This window comes from Thalassophryne amazonica, chromosome 12, assembly GCF_902500255.1.
Source record: "Thalassophryne amazonica chromosome 12, fThaAma1.1, whole genome shotgun sequence".
In the NCBI taxonomy this organism is placed as follows: domain Eukaryota; kingdom Metazoa; phylum Chordata; class Actinopteri; order Batrachoidiformes; family Batrachoididae; genus Thalassophryne; species Thalassophryne amazonica.
Window position 1 is genome coordinate 72,977,011 of NC_047114.1, and position 16,792 is coordinate 72,993,802.

Consider the following 16,792-nt stretch of genomic DNA (forward strand, 5'->3'; position numbering starts at 1 on the left):
TACAGAAATGAATATGAATGAATGCTAATCAGGTGTTCCTACTTAAAAACACTGATTGAACTCTGTGCTGAGAGTTTGTGCGCTTGTTCCTTCGACTTTTGGTTTAATCAAAAAACTATGAATTTTGCAATCGAATTGCTCATCTCATATATTGGCAGGTCTACCAATGAATCCACCAAGTACCACCTCTGCTTGATCTATAGTTTACAAACTTGGTGGATCAGACTCTTGTTTTTCTTTTTCTATCTAGTCTGGAGGATCTTGGTCTGGAAAAGTTTTCCGTTACCATGCTGTTCACCAGGATCTTCATTCCCACCTCTTTCCTACTGGTGTGTATCCTCCACCTACACTACTTCCATGACCGTTTTCTCCAGCTCACCGACCTCCAAGCCATCATAGCCAAGGAGAACAGCACTATTTATAGGTGAGCCAATGATTGTACACAAACCCGTTATTTATTTTGTGAAAACCATGATGGAAACTTGTTTTTTTTTAATGTACATTATTTAAGTTTATCATGATGCCGTTCATTTGGACCAAAAGCCTCACAACCCCCACAGGGAGTTTGTTTGTTGGACAGTTATAGGATTTTAATGGTAGTCAGCCGTCAAAATGAAAAACATTCCTGCTACTTGAATTTTAACTTCACAATTATGCCTGCAGTCATTTGCACTCCATCAACCAAGCATGTTTTGGCTGTCAAGTGAGGAAGCAAGACAGCAAAACAACATACTCTTGTCTCAGTGTAGTGTGGCCTACAAAAAAACGTGTGATGACCTTTACATAGTGGTAGCTGTAGCCAAGCAGGAGTCGTTTAAGAAACACACAGGGATCAAAATTAAAAAATACTCTAATCATACATAACATCCTATTTATCTGATCATTAGAGTTACAAAAAGGTATAGTTATTGTTATGGTTGGGTATCGAGAACCGGTTCCTTTTGGGTATCGTTAACGATTCTGTTATCGGTCCTTCAGTGTGGCCGTTATTTTGGGGGTGTTTGTCAGGAAAATGATCATTTATCTACATTGATTACAGATCCTGCAGCTGGTCCGTAATCAACTTTTCTGCAGCGCGGCTTTGCCTTGAACCTTGAACCAGTCGAAGACCAGGTTTGCAGATTGAAGCAGTGCTTCGATCTATTGCTTCGTTTATTTTTTCTTTCTTTTGCTTAATTTCCCCCCGCTAAAACCCTGAAGAGCATACATCTGTGAGTATTATTTACCTTTTTCATGTTAAACCGACCTGTTATGGTCTTCTGAAACAGTTGATAGATGTATTTTATAACTTAAAAACGGGAGCGATGCTAACGCGTTAGCATGTCTATGGCATTTCAATGGTAAAGTTAGCATTAAGCAGTTGCAGCTGTCATCACGTTTGGGTGCGTTTTCAAATTGTAACATTTTTTAAATTTATTTTTGTTTATATACGAGGTCTATTAGAAAAGTATCCGACCTTATTATTTTTTTCAAAAACCATATGGATTTGAATCACGTGTGATTACATCAGACATGCTTGAACCCTCGTGGGCATGCGAGAGTTTTTTCACGCCTGTCGGTTACGTCATTCGCCTGTGGGCAGTCTTTGAGTGAGGAGTCGTCCACCCGCTCGTCGATTTTTTTCATTGTTTAGGAATGGCTCAGAGACTGTTGCTTTGTTGATAAAAAATTTTTCAAAACTGTAAGGCACAACTGAGTGGACACCATTCAATAAATTCAGCTGGTTTTCGGTAAAAATTTTAACGGCTGATGAGAGATTTGGTCTGGTAGTGTCGCTTTAAGGACAGTCCACGGCGCCTGACGGCGATCTGCGCTTCGAGGCGGCAGCGTCTCGCCGTTTCAAGTTGAAAACTTCCACATTTCAGGCTCTGTTGACGCAGTAAGTCGTCAGAGAACAGAGAACTTTCAGAAGAAGTCGGCGTGAGGAGTTTATTCGGACATTCCATTGTTAACGGTCATTTTGTAATGAAAGAACGTGCGGGCAGAGTCGCATGTCGGGCTGGACCCGACCGCGGGGGGTCGCGGCAGGAAAAACACCTCCGTTGGAAATCTTAACGGGCAAGTTGGAACATGCCCAAGCTGTTAAACAATTTCTCAGTTACTCACTTGTTGAAAGCCATTAAAAGCCGCCTGAATTCTACAAATGGTTTTCAACACGGAGGTGTTTTTCCTGTCGCGGCGCACACAGATTTGCCGAGTCGTCACGGAAACGACTCGGCGAATTTGCGCGTACGTCTTTCATTAAAAAAATGTCCTTAAACAGTGGAATGTCCGCATAAATTCCTCATGCCGGCCTCTTCTGAATCTTCTCTGTTCTCTCACGATGTCCTGGGTGAATTAAGCCTTAAATTAGGATGTTTTCAGCTCGAAACAGGCCGACGACAGCGCCTGAAGCGCTGCAGGACGTCCCGCTCCGTGGGAAGTCCTTACACCGACAGAAACACCCCATAATCTCTCATCAGCCGTTAAACTTTTCACAGAAAACCAGCTTAATTTCTCGAATAGGGTCCACTCGGATATTCCTCACAGGTCCAGAAAAATTTTTGATAAAGCAACGCGCGCCGTCTCGAGCAGCGTGTGAAACAAAGGAATTCAGCCGAGAGGGCGGGACCACATCTCACTCAAGGCCTGCCCACAGGGAAATGACGTCACCGACACGCATGAAAAAACTCACGCATGCGCACGAGGGTTCAAGCATGATTGGTGTAATCGCATGTCATTCAAATCCATATAGTTAAAAAAAATAATAAAAGGGTCGGTTTATTATCTAAGAGACCTCGTATTAATAATCTAATGATTATTATATACAATATATGCATATTATATACAATTTTAGAGAAAGAGACAAAAAGAACCTGAATAGAAACACAACAGAAAAAAAATATAAAACCACCTAACAATGAACATAAATAAATACATACATACAGAAATAAATAAGTGTTTCCTGTGAACACCTAGTGACTCTTACACCTCCATTTCATCCCTGTCTTATTTAAGTTTAATGACAGTTTGTTTAGGTCAAACCATATTTTCAGTTTGTTAATTTCTTCAGTGATTTCCTCCAGAACTATCTGCCAAGCTAGAAAACTGCTGCATCCTAGTAAGAGCAGAATACTACTGGAATGAATTTGAATAAGGAAAGTTGTTTTTTTTTCTCACCTAAATGGATGCTGCACTCACTCCAGTTTATCGTCTGGAATAGTCCCAGATTGCATTTCAGAGCTTCTAGAATTCAAACATTTTCGTGCAGGTGGTGTTGGAGGGTAATTTTGGGTTTCAGCTTTTTTTTTGTTTTTCACCACTTTCATCCCTGAATATGTCAATCGTGAGTCACTTTTGTGCGGATTAAAGTTACTAACTGGGACTTCTGTCTTGTTGCGAGAAAGAAACGAGAATCATCTTCCGTTCTGTTCACACAGCTTCAAACGCTGCGCGGCTCTCTGCCGAGTCAAGTTAGAACGATAGAATCCAGTCGGAATTAATAACTTCAAAGCGAACACCATTTTGTTTATTTTTATTTATGTCCAGAGATCAAGGATACAGTGACCAATTTCATATTATTTACTTTAAGACTCAATGAAATACATAGAAAACCTGTAAAGCCTACTTTTAATACAAAATTCACGAGGTATCGATAAGGGAATCGATAAGGAATTGGATCGATAAGCAGAATCGATAATGGCATCGATATAGATAAAATGTTATCAATACCCATCCCTAGTTATTGTACTATCTACAGCATAACATTGTTGAGTTATGCAGTAAAAACAGCAAAAATTGTGACAAAGCCCAATTGCAGTTAGAATAGGCTCTAAAATTAGAGGTGCTTAAATTTTGGTTAAAAAAATGTAGCAAATTATTGCTTGAGCTGCTGGGATTTGAAAATGAATGAATGAATGAAAATCCTGTTACCTGAAACAATAATTGCACCACTCTCTACAAAATGCATTAACCCTAATTTTTGACAGAGCAGAAATTGTACTTTTGTGAATATCAATAATTAGATAATTAATTTGGTATAATTTCAACATGATAACATTTTTGTAATTTTGACTCCTGTGTAATACTTGGCTGCCTACGTTGCTACAGCGCCATTGTGGGAAGATTGACAAATTTTTGTAGGCTAAGGTATCCTTAGACTACATAAGTGTTGTTTAGTCATTAAACTGGTACAGACTAGGTCAAAAGTTGGTGTGTGGACTATTGGTATTGGTGGCACAAATTAAACAACAGAATCTGAGCTTTAATCCAGACTGGATTTAGGCCTTCGTTTAAACCTCCATATTCCTGTGATTATCTGTTCTTTCTGGGAGTTGTTTGGTTTGACAGAGTAAAAAGAAATCAACAAAAAAAAACCACTCCTCTTCAGGGTTCTTGGAAGAGGACACACACCAATTCTTGTTCATTTTGGTCCCACCTGTTATTCATGAGCTCCAAACTTCTCATGACATTTTCACCTACCCAAGCAAACTACCCAAATCAGAGCTCCCACAGTCTGGAAAAGCTCCACAAACTCTATGAATTCCTTTTCTTGTCTGTAATTAAAATTAATGATGACTGGCTTGAGAGCACCAGATGATATTGTATATGTGTTTAAACCTTGCAGACATTTTTTTGTTGGGTGTGAGGTGAAAATGTTCAGCTGTTCACATCACACGCTCTTTTCCCCACATTCTCACACCCCTTAAATGCCCATTTTAAGTCTTAAACGTTTGCACGTCTGTCATTGTTGTGCTTTGTCGTGGTGTTCTGTAACAGCTTACTCAGTCTCGCAGTCTGCGGTGAGTTCCACGTTCTTACCGCTGCTCGTGTAGCTCTGCTCTCTGCTTCCCTCTGTGACCTGCTGCCGTCTCTCCTCTACCGCCTTTTTCCTTCTTCCTTCTTCCTCTCACAGCTACACTAAAGTCAGTGGCCGTGTCTATCTGATCATGAATAGGTGGGTATCTGCTCGCTTTCTGTGGCATCCATCATCATCCCACTTCACCTCCGAGTCTGAACCTCCTCAACCTGTTCCTCTCCCCTTAATGTTATTTACCCTGCGCTTTTCCAGCGAGGGTGCATCATTTGAAAGGATCTTTTAAAATATCGTCCGCCTGCCTTGTAATATTCCACTGATTGGGGAACAATGTTCTTTTCAGGTTTTGTTTTTTAATTCTGCCTGTGCCCTTCTCTTGATGGGTTCTCTGCTAGCTTTTCTCAATTTTTGAACCTTTCTTCAAACCCATACCAGACTTTTTTTCCTCAGTAAAACCTTTCTACTGTTTTTAAAAGTGATCACAAACCATCCACCTTTTCTGAGAGACCACCTCATTCTCAAGCATGTTTGAATCTCACACATTATTCCCTTCCAATATCTTGCCAGTGATCCACAGACCCTTAGTGCACTGACCCCAGAAAATTACCCACTTCCTGAAAATGAACAAAAGAACTACCCTCCCAAAACCACAAGTCCCTTGCTAGTTTTCATGCACTTTAACAGCACTGTGAATATTTCAAAGTGATGCCAGTTTCATACTGCTTTTGTCGGTTTCTCTCCTTGCTTTTTTATCTTGGTTTTTGTATAACTTTATTGTTCTGAGCAGCATCAAGCAAAAAATTCCTACTCAACAGAGCAAGTAAGTGTGACCACGAGAAAATCAAATGCACCCTTTGATATGCAGCCGGTCTGTGCAATCCAAACAAGACCTGTGAGCTCATTCCATTGCCTGAGAAGAATTTTACAACTTTTATGCCTTTCATGAGCTGATGCCATTTAGCAGCTGCAAGAAAAACGCCTTCAGACACCAAAAAACCTGTTGTTTTAAAGAATGCAGAAGGAATGTGCACTGCTTATCGAGCACACTGCCTGGTGAAGCGCTGCTCTGCTGTTCTGACGATTCCCATCATAACATTTGCATTTAGTCCTTCTGTGAAGCAGCTGGACCATGTATGTGTGTTTAATACTTATGAGGACAGAATGACTTTAAAAAAGTACTGTAATACCCTTCGGTATGTGGGCATTTTGACTTCAATGGATCCTTTAAAGTGATATGTTAATCAGAATCAGAATCAAATTTATTGACAAGTAAGAGCTCACATACAAGGAATTTGATCTGGTGTTGTCGGTGCATAACAACAATAAAAAGAAAAGAAAAACCCTTCTGTAAGAAGTGAAAGATTCAAATAGGCAAACTAGGTTCACTGTAAAACAAATGTAATGTAGTGGAATGGAACTGTGGACAGAAAGAAACTATTTTGTGTCTTGAGGTTTTGGTCCTGATGGACCCCAGCCATCTGCCAGAGGGGAGGGTGAAAAAAGTTTGTCCCCTGGATAAGAGAGATTGGCCACAATCTTCCTTGCTTGCCTCAGGGCCCTGGAGGTGTACAGGTCCTGTAGGGATGGCAGATTGCAGTTGATCACCTTCTCTGTTGCGTGGATGATATGCTGCAGCCTGCACCTGCCTCAGCAGTGGCAGCAGCATACCAGACGGTGATGGAAGAGGAGATGATGGACTCAATGATGGGCTGTCTAGAAGTTTACTATCATTGTTTTTGGAAGGTTGAACTTTCTAAGCTGCTGCATAAAGTACATCCTTTCACGATTTGTGTTTTGGATAGAATCAAAATAGGATTAAGATTCTAATAACAGATAAATCAGGTTCTTTTAGTGATGGGGCGTGTGATGTCAGTTAAAATGTTAACAAACTGGAATACTATTACTATGAGTAAAAACAAGGGCATACTTACCATAATCACCGAGCCCAACCTTCAACTTGTCTGAGGTCAAGAAGTTGTGTCTACAAGTTTTCAGACACTCTGCTCCTGAACTGGCCACAATTACAATCAATATCCACCTAATGTTGTAGACCTCCTCCAAATTTACTCCCCAGCGCGTGCTCTGAGGTCTGAGGGTCAGCATTAGCTTGTGGTGCCTACGACGAGACTTAAGACCAGGGGGGCAGGGCCTTCTCTGTGGCTGGCCCAGGCTCTGGAACGCTCTGCCTCTCCCGTTCGACAGCCCCCACAATGGAGTGTCTGAAGACCCACTTTTATTCTCTGGCTTTTGTATGAGTTGTATGGTCCTCTGTTGTCTTTGGCCTAGTGTTTTATTTATTTATTGTTTTATTGTTTTATGTTATTTATTTATTAGTATCTGAGTGGGTTTATTGTTTTGTATAGTTGTATAATTATTTTATGTGCAGCACTTTGGAAACTGTTCTGTTGTTTAATGTGCTATATAAATAAAGTGGATTGGATTGGATTGGATTGGAGATGTTCACTTGTCTGTCTTGTGAGCTGACCTTGTGTACAAAGTTTCAGCTTGATACCAAAGTCTTTTTCAAGATATTGCATATGCAGGATTGACTGGTACAACAGAGACCCCAACACAGAGAACAACAATGATAATAGGTAAAACCTGGCTAATTACAAATATTGTAGCAGGCTGTTGAGAGCAAACAATAGCAACATCCATAGCTGAGCTCAAGTTACTTTATTGGAGAGAAAAAACCACAACATTTAGCCCATCTGTACTTTATTATTGTGTCAACTGCACCATATAAATAGAATAGAAGAGAATAATGTTTATTCTCCATGAAGGTGGAAAATTGTCTGTTGGCTCACAACACAAAGCACACATTGTCTATAAAAACAAGACGGGGACATATAAACACATACACATTGCACATCAAACACTAAAAACAATGAAAACAAATTCAAGTAAGGAGTCTGTGACTTAGATCTGGTCAGCTACATTGTGGAGTTGAGCATGTTAAAAAAAAGTTGGAATGAAGGAGTTTCTAAAATTGTTTTTGTTGGCTAAAGGGACTCGATAGTGCCTTCTAGAGTTTATAGGTTCAAACTGGCAGAAGGTGGATGGGAACTGTCTGCAGGTCTACTCCTTGCCTTCTTCTTTGCCTATTCAGTAAAGAGTTGGGATTTAGAGGTTTTAGAGATTTTCCAGCTATTTTCAATGCCATTGACACAATTCTGGACAATTTGTTCTTGCATCTGTAATTTTGGTGGTCATACCAGACATAAAGTTGAAAAGCCATTTCAGCTTTTGTTGAACACATGTTCAAAATAATAGACGTGTTTAAAAAGTGAGTAAAGATCAAAATCCTTTAAATAGGTTTTATTTCCATACATGCAGATGCATTAGAAACACTCTTCATTCTATTCCAAATCAAAAAATTAAGATTTTTTTTTTTATCACATTTGTTATTACACTACAGAAACTGGAAAAAGAAATATTAGGATGCTCAAAAAGTTCTTTACAAACTCAAACATTATAAACTGTAAAATGCTTGAAGATTTAGCTTTCCTTTAAACCACTGAACTCATATTTAATTGTATGTCCACTGTTTCTGAGAACTGCTTCACATCTGAGTTGTTTGGAGCCAATCAACTTCTGGCACCTGTGAGCAGGTATTCCAGCCCAGGACGATTGGCCTACATTCCACAATTACTCTGCATCTCCTAGTTTTACCTTAGAAATAGCATTCTTGATGTCACCCCACAAGTTTTTATTGGGTTAAGGTTCCGGGATTGGTGTTTCCACTTCATAACGTTAATCTTCTTGATTTGGAACCAAGATGCTGCTCACTTGCTGGTGTGTTTGGGGTCGTTGTCTTGTTGAAACCCATTTTAAGGGTATTTCCTCTTCAGCATAAGGAAACATGACCCCTTCAAGTATTTGATCCCTGGTATGTGATAAATCGGCACACCACCATAATGTGAGAAACATCTCCATATCATGATGCTTGCTTCACCATGCTTCACTGTCTTCACTCACTTACTGTCCATTTTTAAAACTCGCCTTAAAACCCATTTTTACTCCCTGGCTTTTAACCTAGTATGAGACTCTATTTTAATTCTTAATTGTCTTTATTTATTGATTATTCTTCTCTTCGTTTCTGTTTTTTTATTTTGTTCTATTGTTTTATTGTCTCATAAATTGAGACAATAAAACCTCTGACAAACTGTCTGTGGACACGAGACCAAAAAAGAACAATCTTGCTTTCATCAGTCCACAAAATGTTGCGTCATTTTTCTTTAGGACAGTCAGTGTGCTCTTTACCAAATTGTAACCTCTTCAGCATGTCATTTTTTTCAACAGTGGGACTTTGCAGGAGCTTCTTGCCAATAACTTGGCTTCACAGAGGCATCTTCTAATAGTTACAGTACTCACAGGTAACTTCAGACCTTCTTTGATAACCCTGGAGCTGATCATTGGCTGAGTGTTTGCCATTCGGGCTATTCTTCGATCCATTTGAATGGTAGTTTTTTCAATTTATTTTCAATTTATTTTCATTTATATAGCACAAAATCACAACAGAGTTGCCTCAAGGCGCTTCACACAACTAAGGTATAACCTGGTGGTAAGGAAAAACTCCCTCTGAGGAAGAAACCTCAAGCAAACCAGACTCAAAGGGGTGACCCTCTGGGCCATGCTACAGACATAAATTACAGAAACAATTCACAAAATGAAAATACAGGAAATGCTGTTGGTGCACAGGACAGGAGGGTCTCCAGCACAAATACCACACCCATCTCTGCATGGAGCTGCACCTTAAACACAGAGAAAAAACAGAATCAGGCATCAGAAAGACAAGAAATACAGTATAATTTGTCAGCATTAAACAGGAAATACTAAGGTGATCACTGGCCACTAGCCCTAAGCTTCACTAAAAGACCCAGAATTTAGGTATTACTAAATCAGTTTTCTGTTTTCTTCTACATCTTTGCCATTTTAAAGAATTTGAGATAATTTTAGCTGAGCAGCCTATAATTTTCTGCACTTCTTTATATGTTTTCCCCTCATCAATCAACTTTTTAATCAAAGCATGCTGTTCTTCTGAACAGTGTCCAGAATGATCCATTTTAGTCAGATATTTAGAGAAAACTGCGCTACAACAAACATGTACAACATTTGCTGCCTTCGTCCTTAAATAAGGGCTGCCTGTCAGGGTGGAATAAGTGTCACAGAAAGAAAAATACAGACACTGTTTTGTTTGTTTGTTTTTTTTTGAACAGCCTAACAGCTGTTATTCCTCTGTTTTTGTAAAGTAATAACAAATTTAATAAAAACATTTTCTCCATGTTTTCATTTGGAATAAAATGTGCAGTGTTCTCAGTGCACTTGCGTGTATGGAAATAAAGCTGTTTTATGGATTTTGAGCTTTACTCACTATTTAAACACACTGCTATTATTTTCAACACAACTATATACGAGGTCTGTCCATAAAGTATAGGTCCTTTTTATTTTTTTCAAAAACTATATGGATTTCATTCATATGTTTTTACGTCAGACATGCTTGAACCCTCGTGCGCATGCGTGAGTTTTTCCACGCCTGTCGGTGACGTCATTCGCCTGTGAGCACTCCTTGTGGGAGGAGTCGTCCAGCCCCTCGTCGGAATTCCTTTGTCTGAGAAGTTGCTGAGAGACTGGCGCTTTGTTTGATCAAAATTTTTTCTAAACCTGTGAGACGCATCGAAGTGGACACGGTTCAAAAAATTAAGCTGGTTTTCAGTGAAAATTTTAACGGCTGATGAGAGATTTTGAGGTGACACTGTCGCTTTAAGGACTTCCCACAGTGCGAGACGTCGCACAGCGCTCTCAGGCGGCGTCAGCCTGTTTCAAGCTGAAAACCTCCACATTTCAGGCTCTATTGATCCAGGATGTCGTGAGAGAACAGAGAAGTTTCAGAAGAAGTCGGTTTCAGCATTTTATCCGGATATTCCACTGTTAAAGGAGATTTTTTTAATGAAAGACGTGCGGACGGGTCCGCGCGTCGGCTCGCAGCCGCCGCGACGCTCCGCCACAGGAAAAACACCTCCGTTGGAAGCCTTAAGGACAAGTTGGAACGTGTCCAGCTGTTAAACAATTTCTCATATACTCACTCCACTGAAAGCCATCAAAAGCCGCCTGGATTTTACAAATGGTTATCAACACGGAGGTGTTTTTCCTGTGCCGCCGCTCCACGCCGGCTGCGTCCCGACGCGTGGACCCGTCCGCACGTCTTTCATTAAAAAAATCTCCTTTAACAGTGGAATATCCGGATAAAATGCTGAAACCGACTTCTTCTGAAACTTCTCTGTTCTCTCACGATGTCCTGGATCAATAGAGCCTGAAATGTGGAGGTTTTCAGCTTGAAACAGGCTAACGACGGCGCCTGAGAGCGCTGCACGACGTCTCGCACCGTGGGAAGTCCTTAAAGCGACAGTATCACCTCAAAATCTCTCATCAGCCGTTAAAATTTTCACTGAAAACCAGCGTAATTTTTCGAACCATGTCCACTTCGATGTGTCTCACAGGTTTAGAAAAAATTTTGATCAAACAAAGCGCCAGTCTCTCAGCAACTTCCCAGACAAAGGAATTCCGACGAGGGGCTGGACGACTCCTCCCACAAGGAGTGCTCACAGGCGAATGACGTCACCGACAGGCGTGGAAAAACTCACGCATGCGCACGACGTTCATGCATGTCTGACGTAAAAATATGAATGAAATCCATATAGTTTTTGAAAAAAATAAAAAGGACCTATACTTTATGGACAGCCCTTGTACACTAATTCTTAAAATCCACTGCCTGACACCAAGGCTACTGAGTTTTCCAAGAAGATACAGTCAGTGTTTTCACAGAAGCTCACCTGGGAGTCCAGGTGAACATGCAGTTTGAACATGCTGGCCATCATGTTGTGTGGGCCGCTGAAGAGGAGGTACTGCTGGCCTACCACCAGAGGGCGCCCTGCCTGAAGTGCAGCCTTCAGGCACGAGAGGGCGCAGCCGCCACATCAGAGCAGCCGGGAGTGACAGGTGCCACTCATTTTCATCAGCCATCCCATAAAAGCCAGACTGCATCTCCACTTCGCTGCCGAGATATCATCTACCATAGAAGGTAAACTCTCAGCCGTCTTTTGTGCCTTCCGCACCTATTTTCACAGCTAAGCTGGTAGTTGTAATGTTTCTTTACTTCTAAGCTTGGAGCTGTTAAATTGTGACTTTGAGTTTGCAGACGTAGCCAAATTCATTTTCAGCTGAGTTGGAGGAAGTTGGGAGGAGTCGGCATTTTCCCGCTCCACACTTCTGCTGCACTCGTTAAGTGAACATTGGTATCTGCACGAACACTAAAGGAACTGAGATCTAGAGGTGGAGGTGTTTTCCCACCCCAAGTAACTGCACCTGTGTGTTGAGGGTTTGCTGGGTGTGAACCCACACTCACCTTTTCTCCTGTCTCTGCTTCCTGCCAGCAGTAACGGATCTGACAGCTGGAGACGGTGGCCACCGGGGGACTCAGGACTTGGCGGCTCCAGTATATTCCGGGTCCGCTAGCAGTGGAAATCGTGGGAATCCAGCTCTTCTCTGGACAGACGTCTTCTATCCTCGAGCCTGCCCGCACGTCACCTTTATATTGACAGTATTCCAAATTCTGCAATTGTCTGTATTTCGTTGTGCACATTTCACAACAGTAAAGTGTTATACTTTTGGCTCATCCATTGTCCGTTCATTTACGCCCCCTGTTGTGGGTCCGTGTCACTACATTTTCCCAACACATCAAGGGAAACTGGCTTGGGTTTCATGTCTGGTTTCATGCAGATCATTAATTATTTTGTCTTGGCAATAGTTATCACTAATTGGCTAATGCTGCACCAGGTTTGAAGGGCTTTGTGGTGATCCAGGTATGCAGTCTCGCCTGATGAGTCCATCTTTTGTAAAAGACCAACCAAGGCCTTGCTGTTGGCATACTTAAACAGCCTCACAAATGTTCCTCATCTATCATCAATTCATTTATAAACAAGAGCAATCCAAGATTTCTGACATCCACTAAGGGTTGGCGAGGACTTAAAATACTGTGACCCAGACTTTACCTGAATCTGGATTCCACAATACAGTATATAATTGCATACTGATCCAGAATGATCCGACTGATCAAGATGCTGCAATCTGATATATAATTCACAAGCTGAAACTAAATGGTGTCTTCCTGATCGTGGTTTTATATTGTGATGTTGTATCCGTGAAGTAGTTCTGATCCAGAATCCGGATCTGGATCCAGGTCACCTCCAAAATTTAATGGGGTCTTCCAAGGCCTAACACCAATGTGTGGTGAAAATTTGACGAAACTCTGTTAAGTAGTTTTCACATAATCTTCAAAATCTAACAAAGTGAAGTGTACAAATTGAAATCCTGATCCCGGATCCGGATCACCTCCAAAATTCAGTGGAGTCTTTCATAGCCTAATATCTATCTTTGGTGAAAAATTTGTCAAAATCTGTAATTTTGATGTAATCATGCTAACAGTCAGACAGACAGACCAATAAATAAATGTTGATGATTTTATTACGTCCTTGGCGGACGTAAAAAGGAAAATCACACAGGGGAAAGAACACACTTTAAAGCAATGACACAAGAACTTTTTAAAACATTTGACATTGCACCATAAAATCTAAAACACGTATTTCATTAAAAAAGGCATTGCCTCCAACTATTAATTAACTTATTAACCAATTAACTAACCAATATACAGCTAAGATTGTGTTCATTGTTCTGAAAGTGCCCATAAAAAATCTGCTCTTGAAAGTGTAATAAGGAGCAATGAATTGAAAAGACACTGGATGTCCTCACAAGTATGTGAATACAAGTGTGTGTGTGTGTGTGTGTGTGTGGTGTGTGTGTGTGGTGTGTGTGTGTGTGTGTGTGTGTGTGTGTGTGTGTGTGTACATGTCTAACAAGTTTTCACCTCATGTCATCAGGCTGGTGCACCAGGACGGCAGCCTGGCTGACATCACCATGCTCAGCCCCAGCTCCGTGGAGACGTCGCTGCCCAGGGGGGAGGAGGAGGAGCAAAGCAAGGAGAAGGAGCAGGCTCTGATGGTGGTGCTGGATGATATTGACATGACGGAGATGAAGCCTTTGAGCGTCTCAGACCCGCCTCATTCCAGCACAGAGGAGAGTCACCAGTGCAGTGCGGGGACGGAGCCTGAGCCCAGCACAGACCAGAGCTCAGGTACCGAACAGCTGCAAGCCTTCAATTACAGAGACTGCAAAAAAAAAAAAAAAAGCACAAAACTGATGTAACAACCAAGTGGAAACCAGGTGTTCTTAGAAAATGCCATTTTTAAATTACAGCTAAATTAACAGTTTGCTGCAGAGATGGCCCATGTTCACATTACAGCGGCTGCCCCCAGGCTCTGGAGTAGTCTCCCCTTTAATATTAGATCATTCCTGTGCCTAGAGACTCTTAGTCACTTTAAAAACCTGTTTCTTTTCTCTGGCATTTCCTAAATGAGCAATTACATCTTTGTTTCAACTTAGTATTTCTTCTGTTTTCCCTGTTGCTTAATGCAGACAAATTTACCTTATTTGTAGTCTTTCAGTAGCATGGCCCAAGCAGAGGGTCACCCCTTTAAGTCTGGTCTGCTTGAGGTTTCTTCCTCAATATCATCAGAGGGAGTTTTTCCTTACCACTCCAGAACATTCAGTTGTAGGTAGTCCAAACTATACCTTTTTGGATTCATTGTCATCAGATACATAATGTGGTATCACTTTCAAAATGACTGGAACATTTTTTAATTTTGACCCTGTGCAATTCCTCAGTTGACTCCTACTTGGCCCCCTATTGAAAATTCAAATGGCTAAAGTTATTTTTCTACAATATGTACCAAAAAGTATACACGGTCAAATTTTGGTGCTTGTAACCAGATTTTAACGGTTACAGTTGTCTGTAATCTTACAGACTGTAATCTTACAAATTTTGCAGAGTAAATTTACTCTGCTGGGATAACATTTGATCCCAGTCCAAATAGATTTAAATATACTCTATTACAGGGCTAAATCAAATCAATACAGTATAAAATAACTCTTATTGGAGTAAAATCACATGCATTGACCAGACGGTGTTGCCGACTGAATGGTCCCCCCTAAAATTCGGTCCGCCCTGCCTTCACTGCGCATGCCTCATCAGCCGCGGTTCACAGGTTAACACCTCGTTTCTGCTTGAATCTACACTCCAGTCATCATCTGTCTCAGTGACAGATATCTGAAGCTTTTGCTCAACAATCATTTCCACATAAATTCAGCATTATTTCATAATAAAAGATAGAGGAAGCGATCAGAGCGTCACAGTCAGGCGAGCTGCTAGTTGATGCGTTCACTGTGTCGGTCATTTCAAAGCATCACTGAGTATCGCCTCATTTCTGCTTAAAACGGCCTCGTTTCTGCTTATAATTGACATTAGAATGATTTAAGAGGTTTTACCTTTATCATCTGATGATTAATAATCCCATTAATCCATTTGATCGCTTTGGGGGAAGAGACTGTCTCAGACGAGCGGCTGAGGTCCGAAATGACGCAAGCGCAGTGGAGGCAGGGCAGACCAATTTTGACCAATGACCTGACCAATGGTTCAGTCTGTAACAACTGTCAAGCTGATTTCACTCTATAATAGAGTGTACTTTACTCTATTTAGACTGGGACCAAATGTTATCTGGGCAGAGTATATTTTACTCAGCAAAATTTACTGTGTGATTTATGGAGTTTGGATGCAGGTCACTTATGAACAATAACCCATTATGCCCTACCTCCCCCCGCCCATAAATAAATAAAAAATCAATAACATACAAAAAAAATTACAGATTGAGGTAATTTCAGCCAGTATTCTGTACACACTCAAAGTTTTCAATTGTGTCAGTGTCCTATTTATATTTTTCTTGTTTGACTCTTTTGTTAGCCATTGAGATTTGACTAAAAGTCTTTGGGAACTTTAATGAGGTGATCCAGCAGGGTACCGTGGAGGCCAGAGCACTTGCTTCCAAAACAAAAGGTCCCCTGTTCAACACCACCTGTGCCCATTCTCCATGTAATGTGGAGTTGTGTCGGGAAGGGCATCTGTTGAAAAACTTGTGAAGCAGAAAGAACTTATTATTGAGAAAACCCAGCAGTCTTTAAGTCAAATGTTGGCTATAGAATAATACTGTAGAATTGTCATTCCCAAACTTAAAAATGCAGTAGTCCACTTTAAATCATCTAGGGCCCACCCAAACCTTTTCTCTCTCTCTCTCTCTCTCTCTCTCTCTCGCTCTCTCAACAAATCAGCGTAAAACAAATCAGCCTTTTTAATATAAAAAAAAAACATTCTAAAATGATGATGCTCTTTAAATTCACAGTGAAAAGCTATAGCTACATCATGAAATAAAAAAAATAAAATAAAATGATGGCGTGCATCCTTTAGTATAACACATGTAAACCATCACTTTTAAATCCAGTTTTCTTCAGACAAGTCAGGGGATGGATACATCAACATTTCCAAGACACTGAATATGTCTTGGACTTTATTTACATCAATTATGAAGAAATACAAACAGTATGGTACTCTATGGTAAATATGTGTGGAGTAGACAGTTCTCAAAAACAGTAACAGTGCAAGAAGGAGAAGAGTGAGGAAAGCCACCAAGACACCCAGACAACCCAGAAGAGGTTATGGGCTTCTCTGGCTGTGTTTGGAGAAATTGTGTATAGTGCAAGTTTTAAATTTTGCATCACCAGTTATACAGCTTCAGGATGAAGTGGTATAGAGGAGGATTTAAAAAAAATAAATAATAAACTTGAAAGTTCAGCTACAATTTGCCAGAAGGCACATCTGAGATTCAAGCCTAGATTTGATCTGTTTTGTTAAAAGAAAATAAATAAATGGATAAAATGACAGTGCAGGGTCACGTTTCAACGATTCATCATGTGTGCATCTGGTCATCATGACGATTCCATCCCAGGTATTTTCCATCTTTCCCTTGAAATCTTAACACTGCTGACCATATT

At 40.6% G+C, this 16,792-nt stretch overlaps 1 protein-coding gene across 1 annotated transcript in view; it reads left to right on the forward strand.

Moving 5' to 3' along the window:
• LOC117521141 (piezo-type mechanosensitive ion channel component 2) overlaps positions 1 to 16,792 on the forward strand; it is a 249,903-nt gene that overhangs the window by 123,797 nt on the left and 109,314 nt on the right. The window contains exons 16-17 of the mRNA XM_034182477.1: positions 251 to 424; positions 13,732 to 13,985. Of these exons, the coding sequence (XP_034038368.1) occupies positions 251 to 424; positions 13,732 to 13,985 (428 nt within the window). The remainder of the gene's footprint in view (positions 1 to 250; positions 425 to 13,731; positions 13,986 to 16,792) is intronic.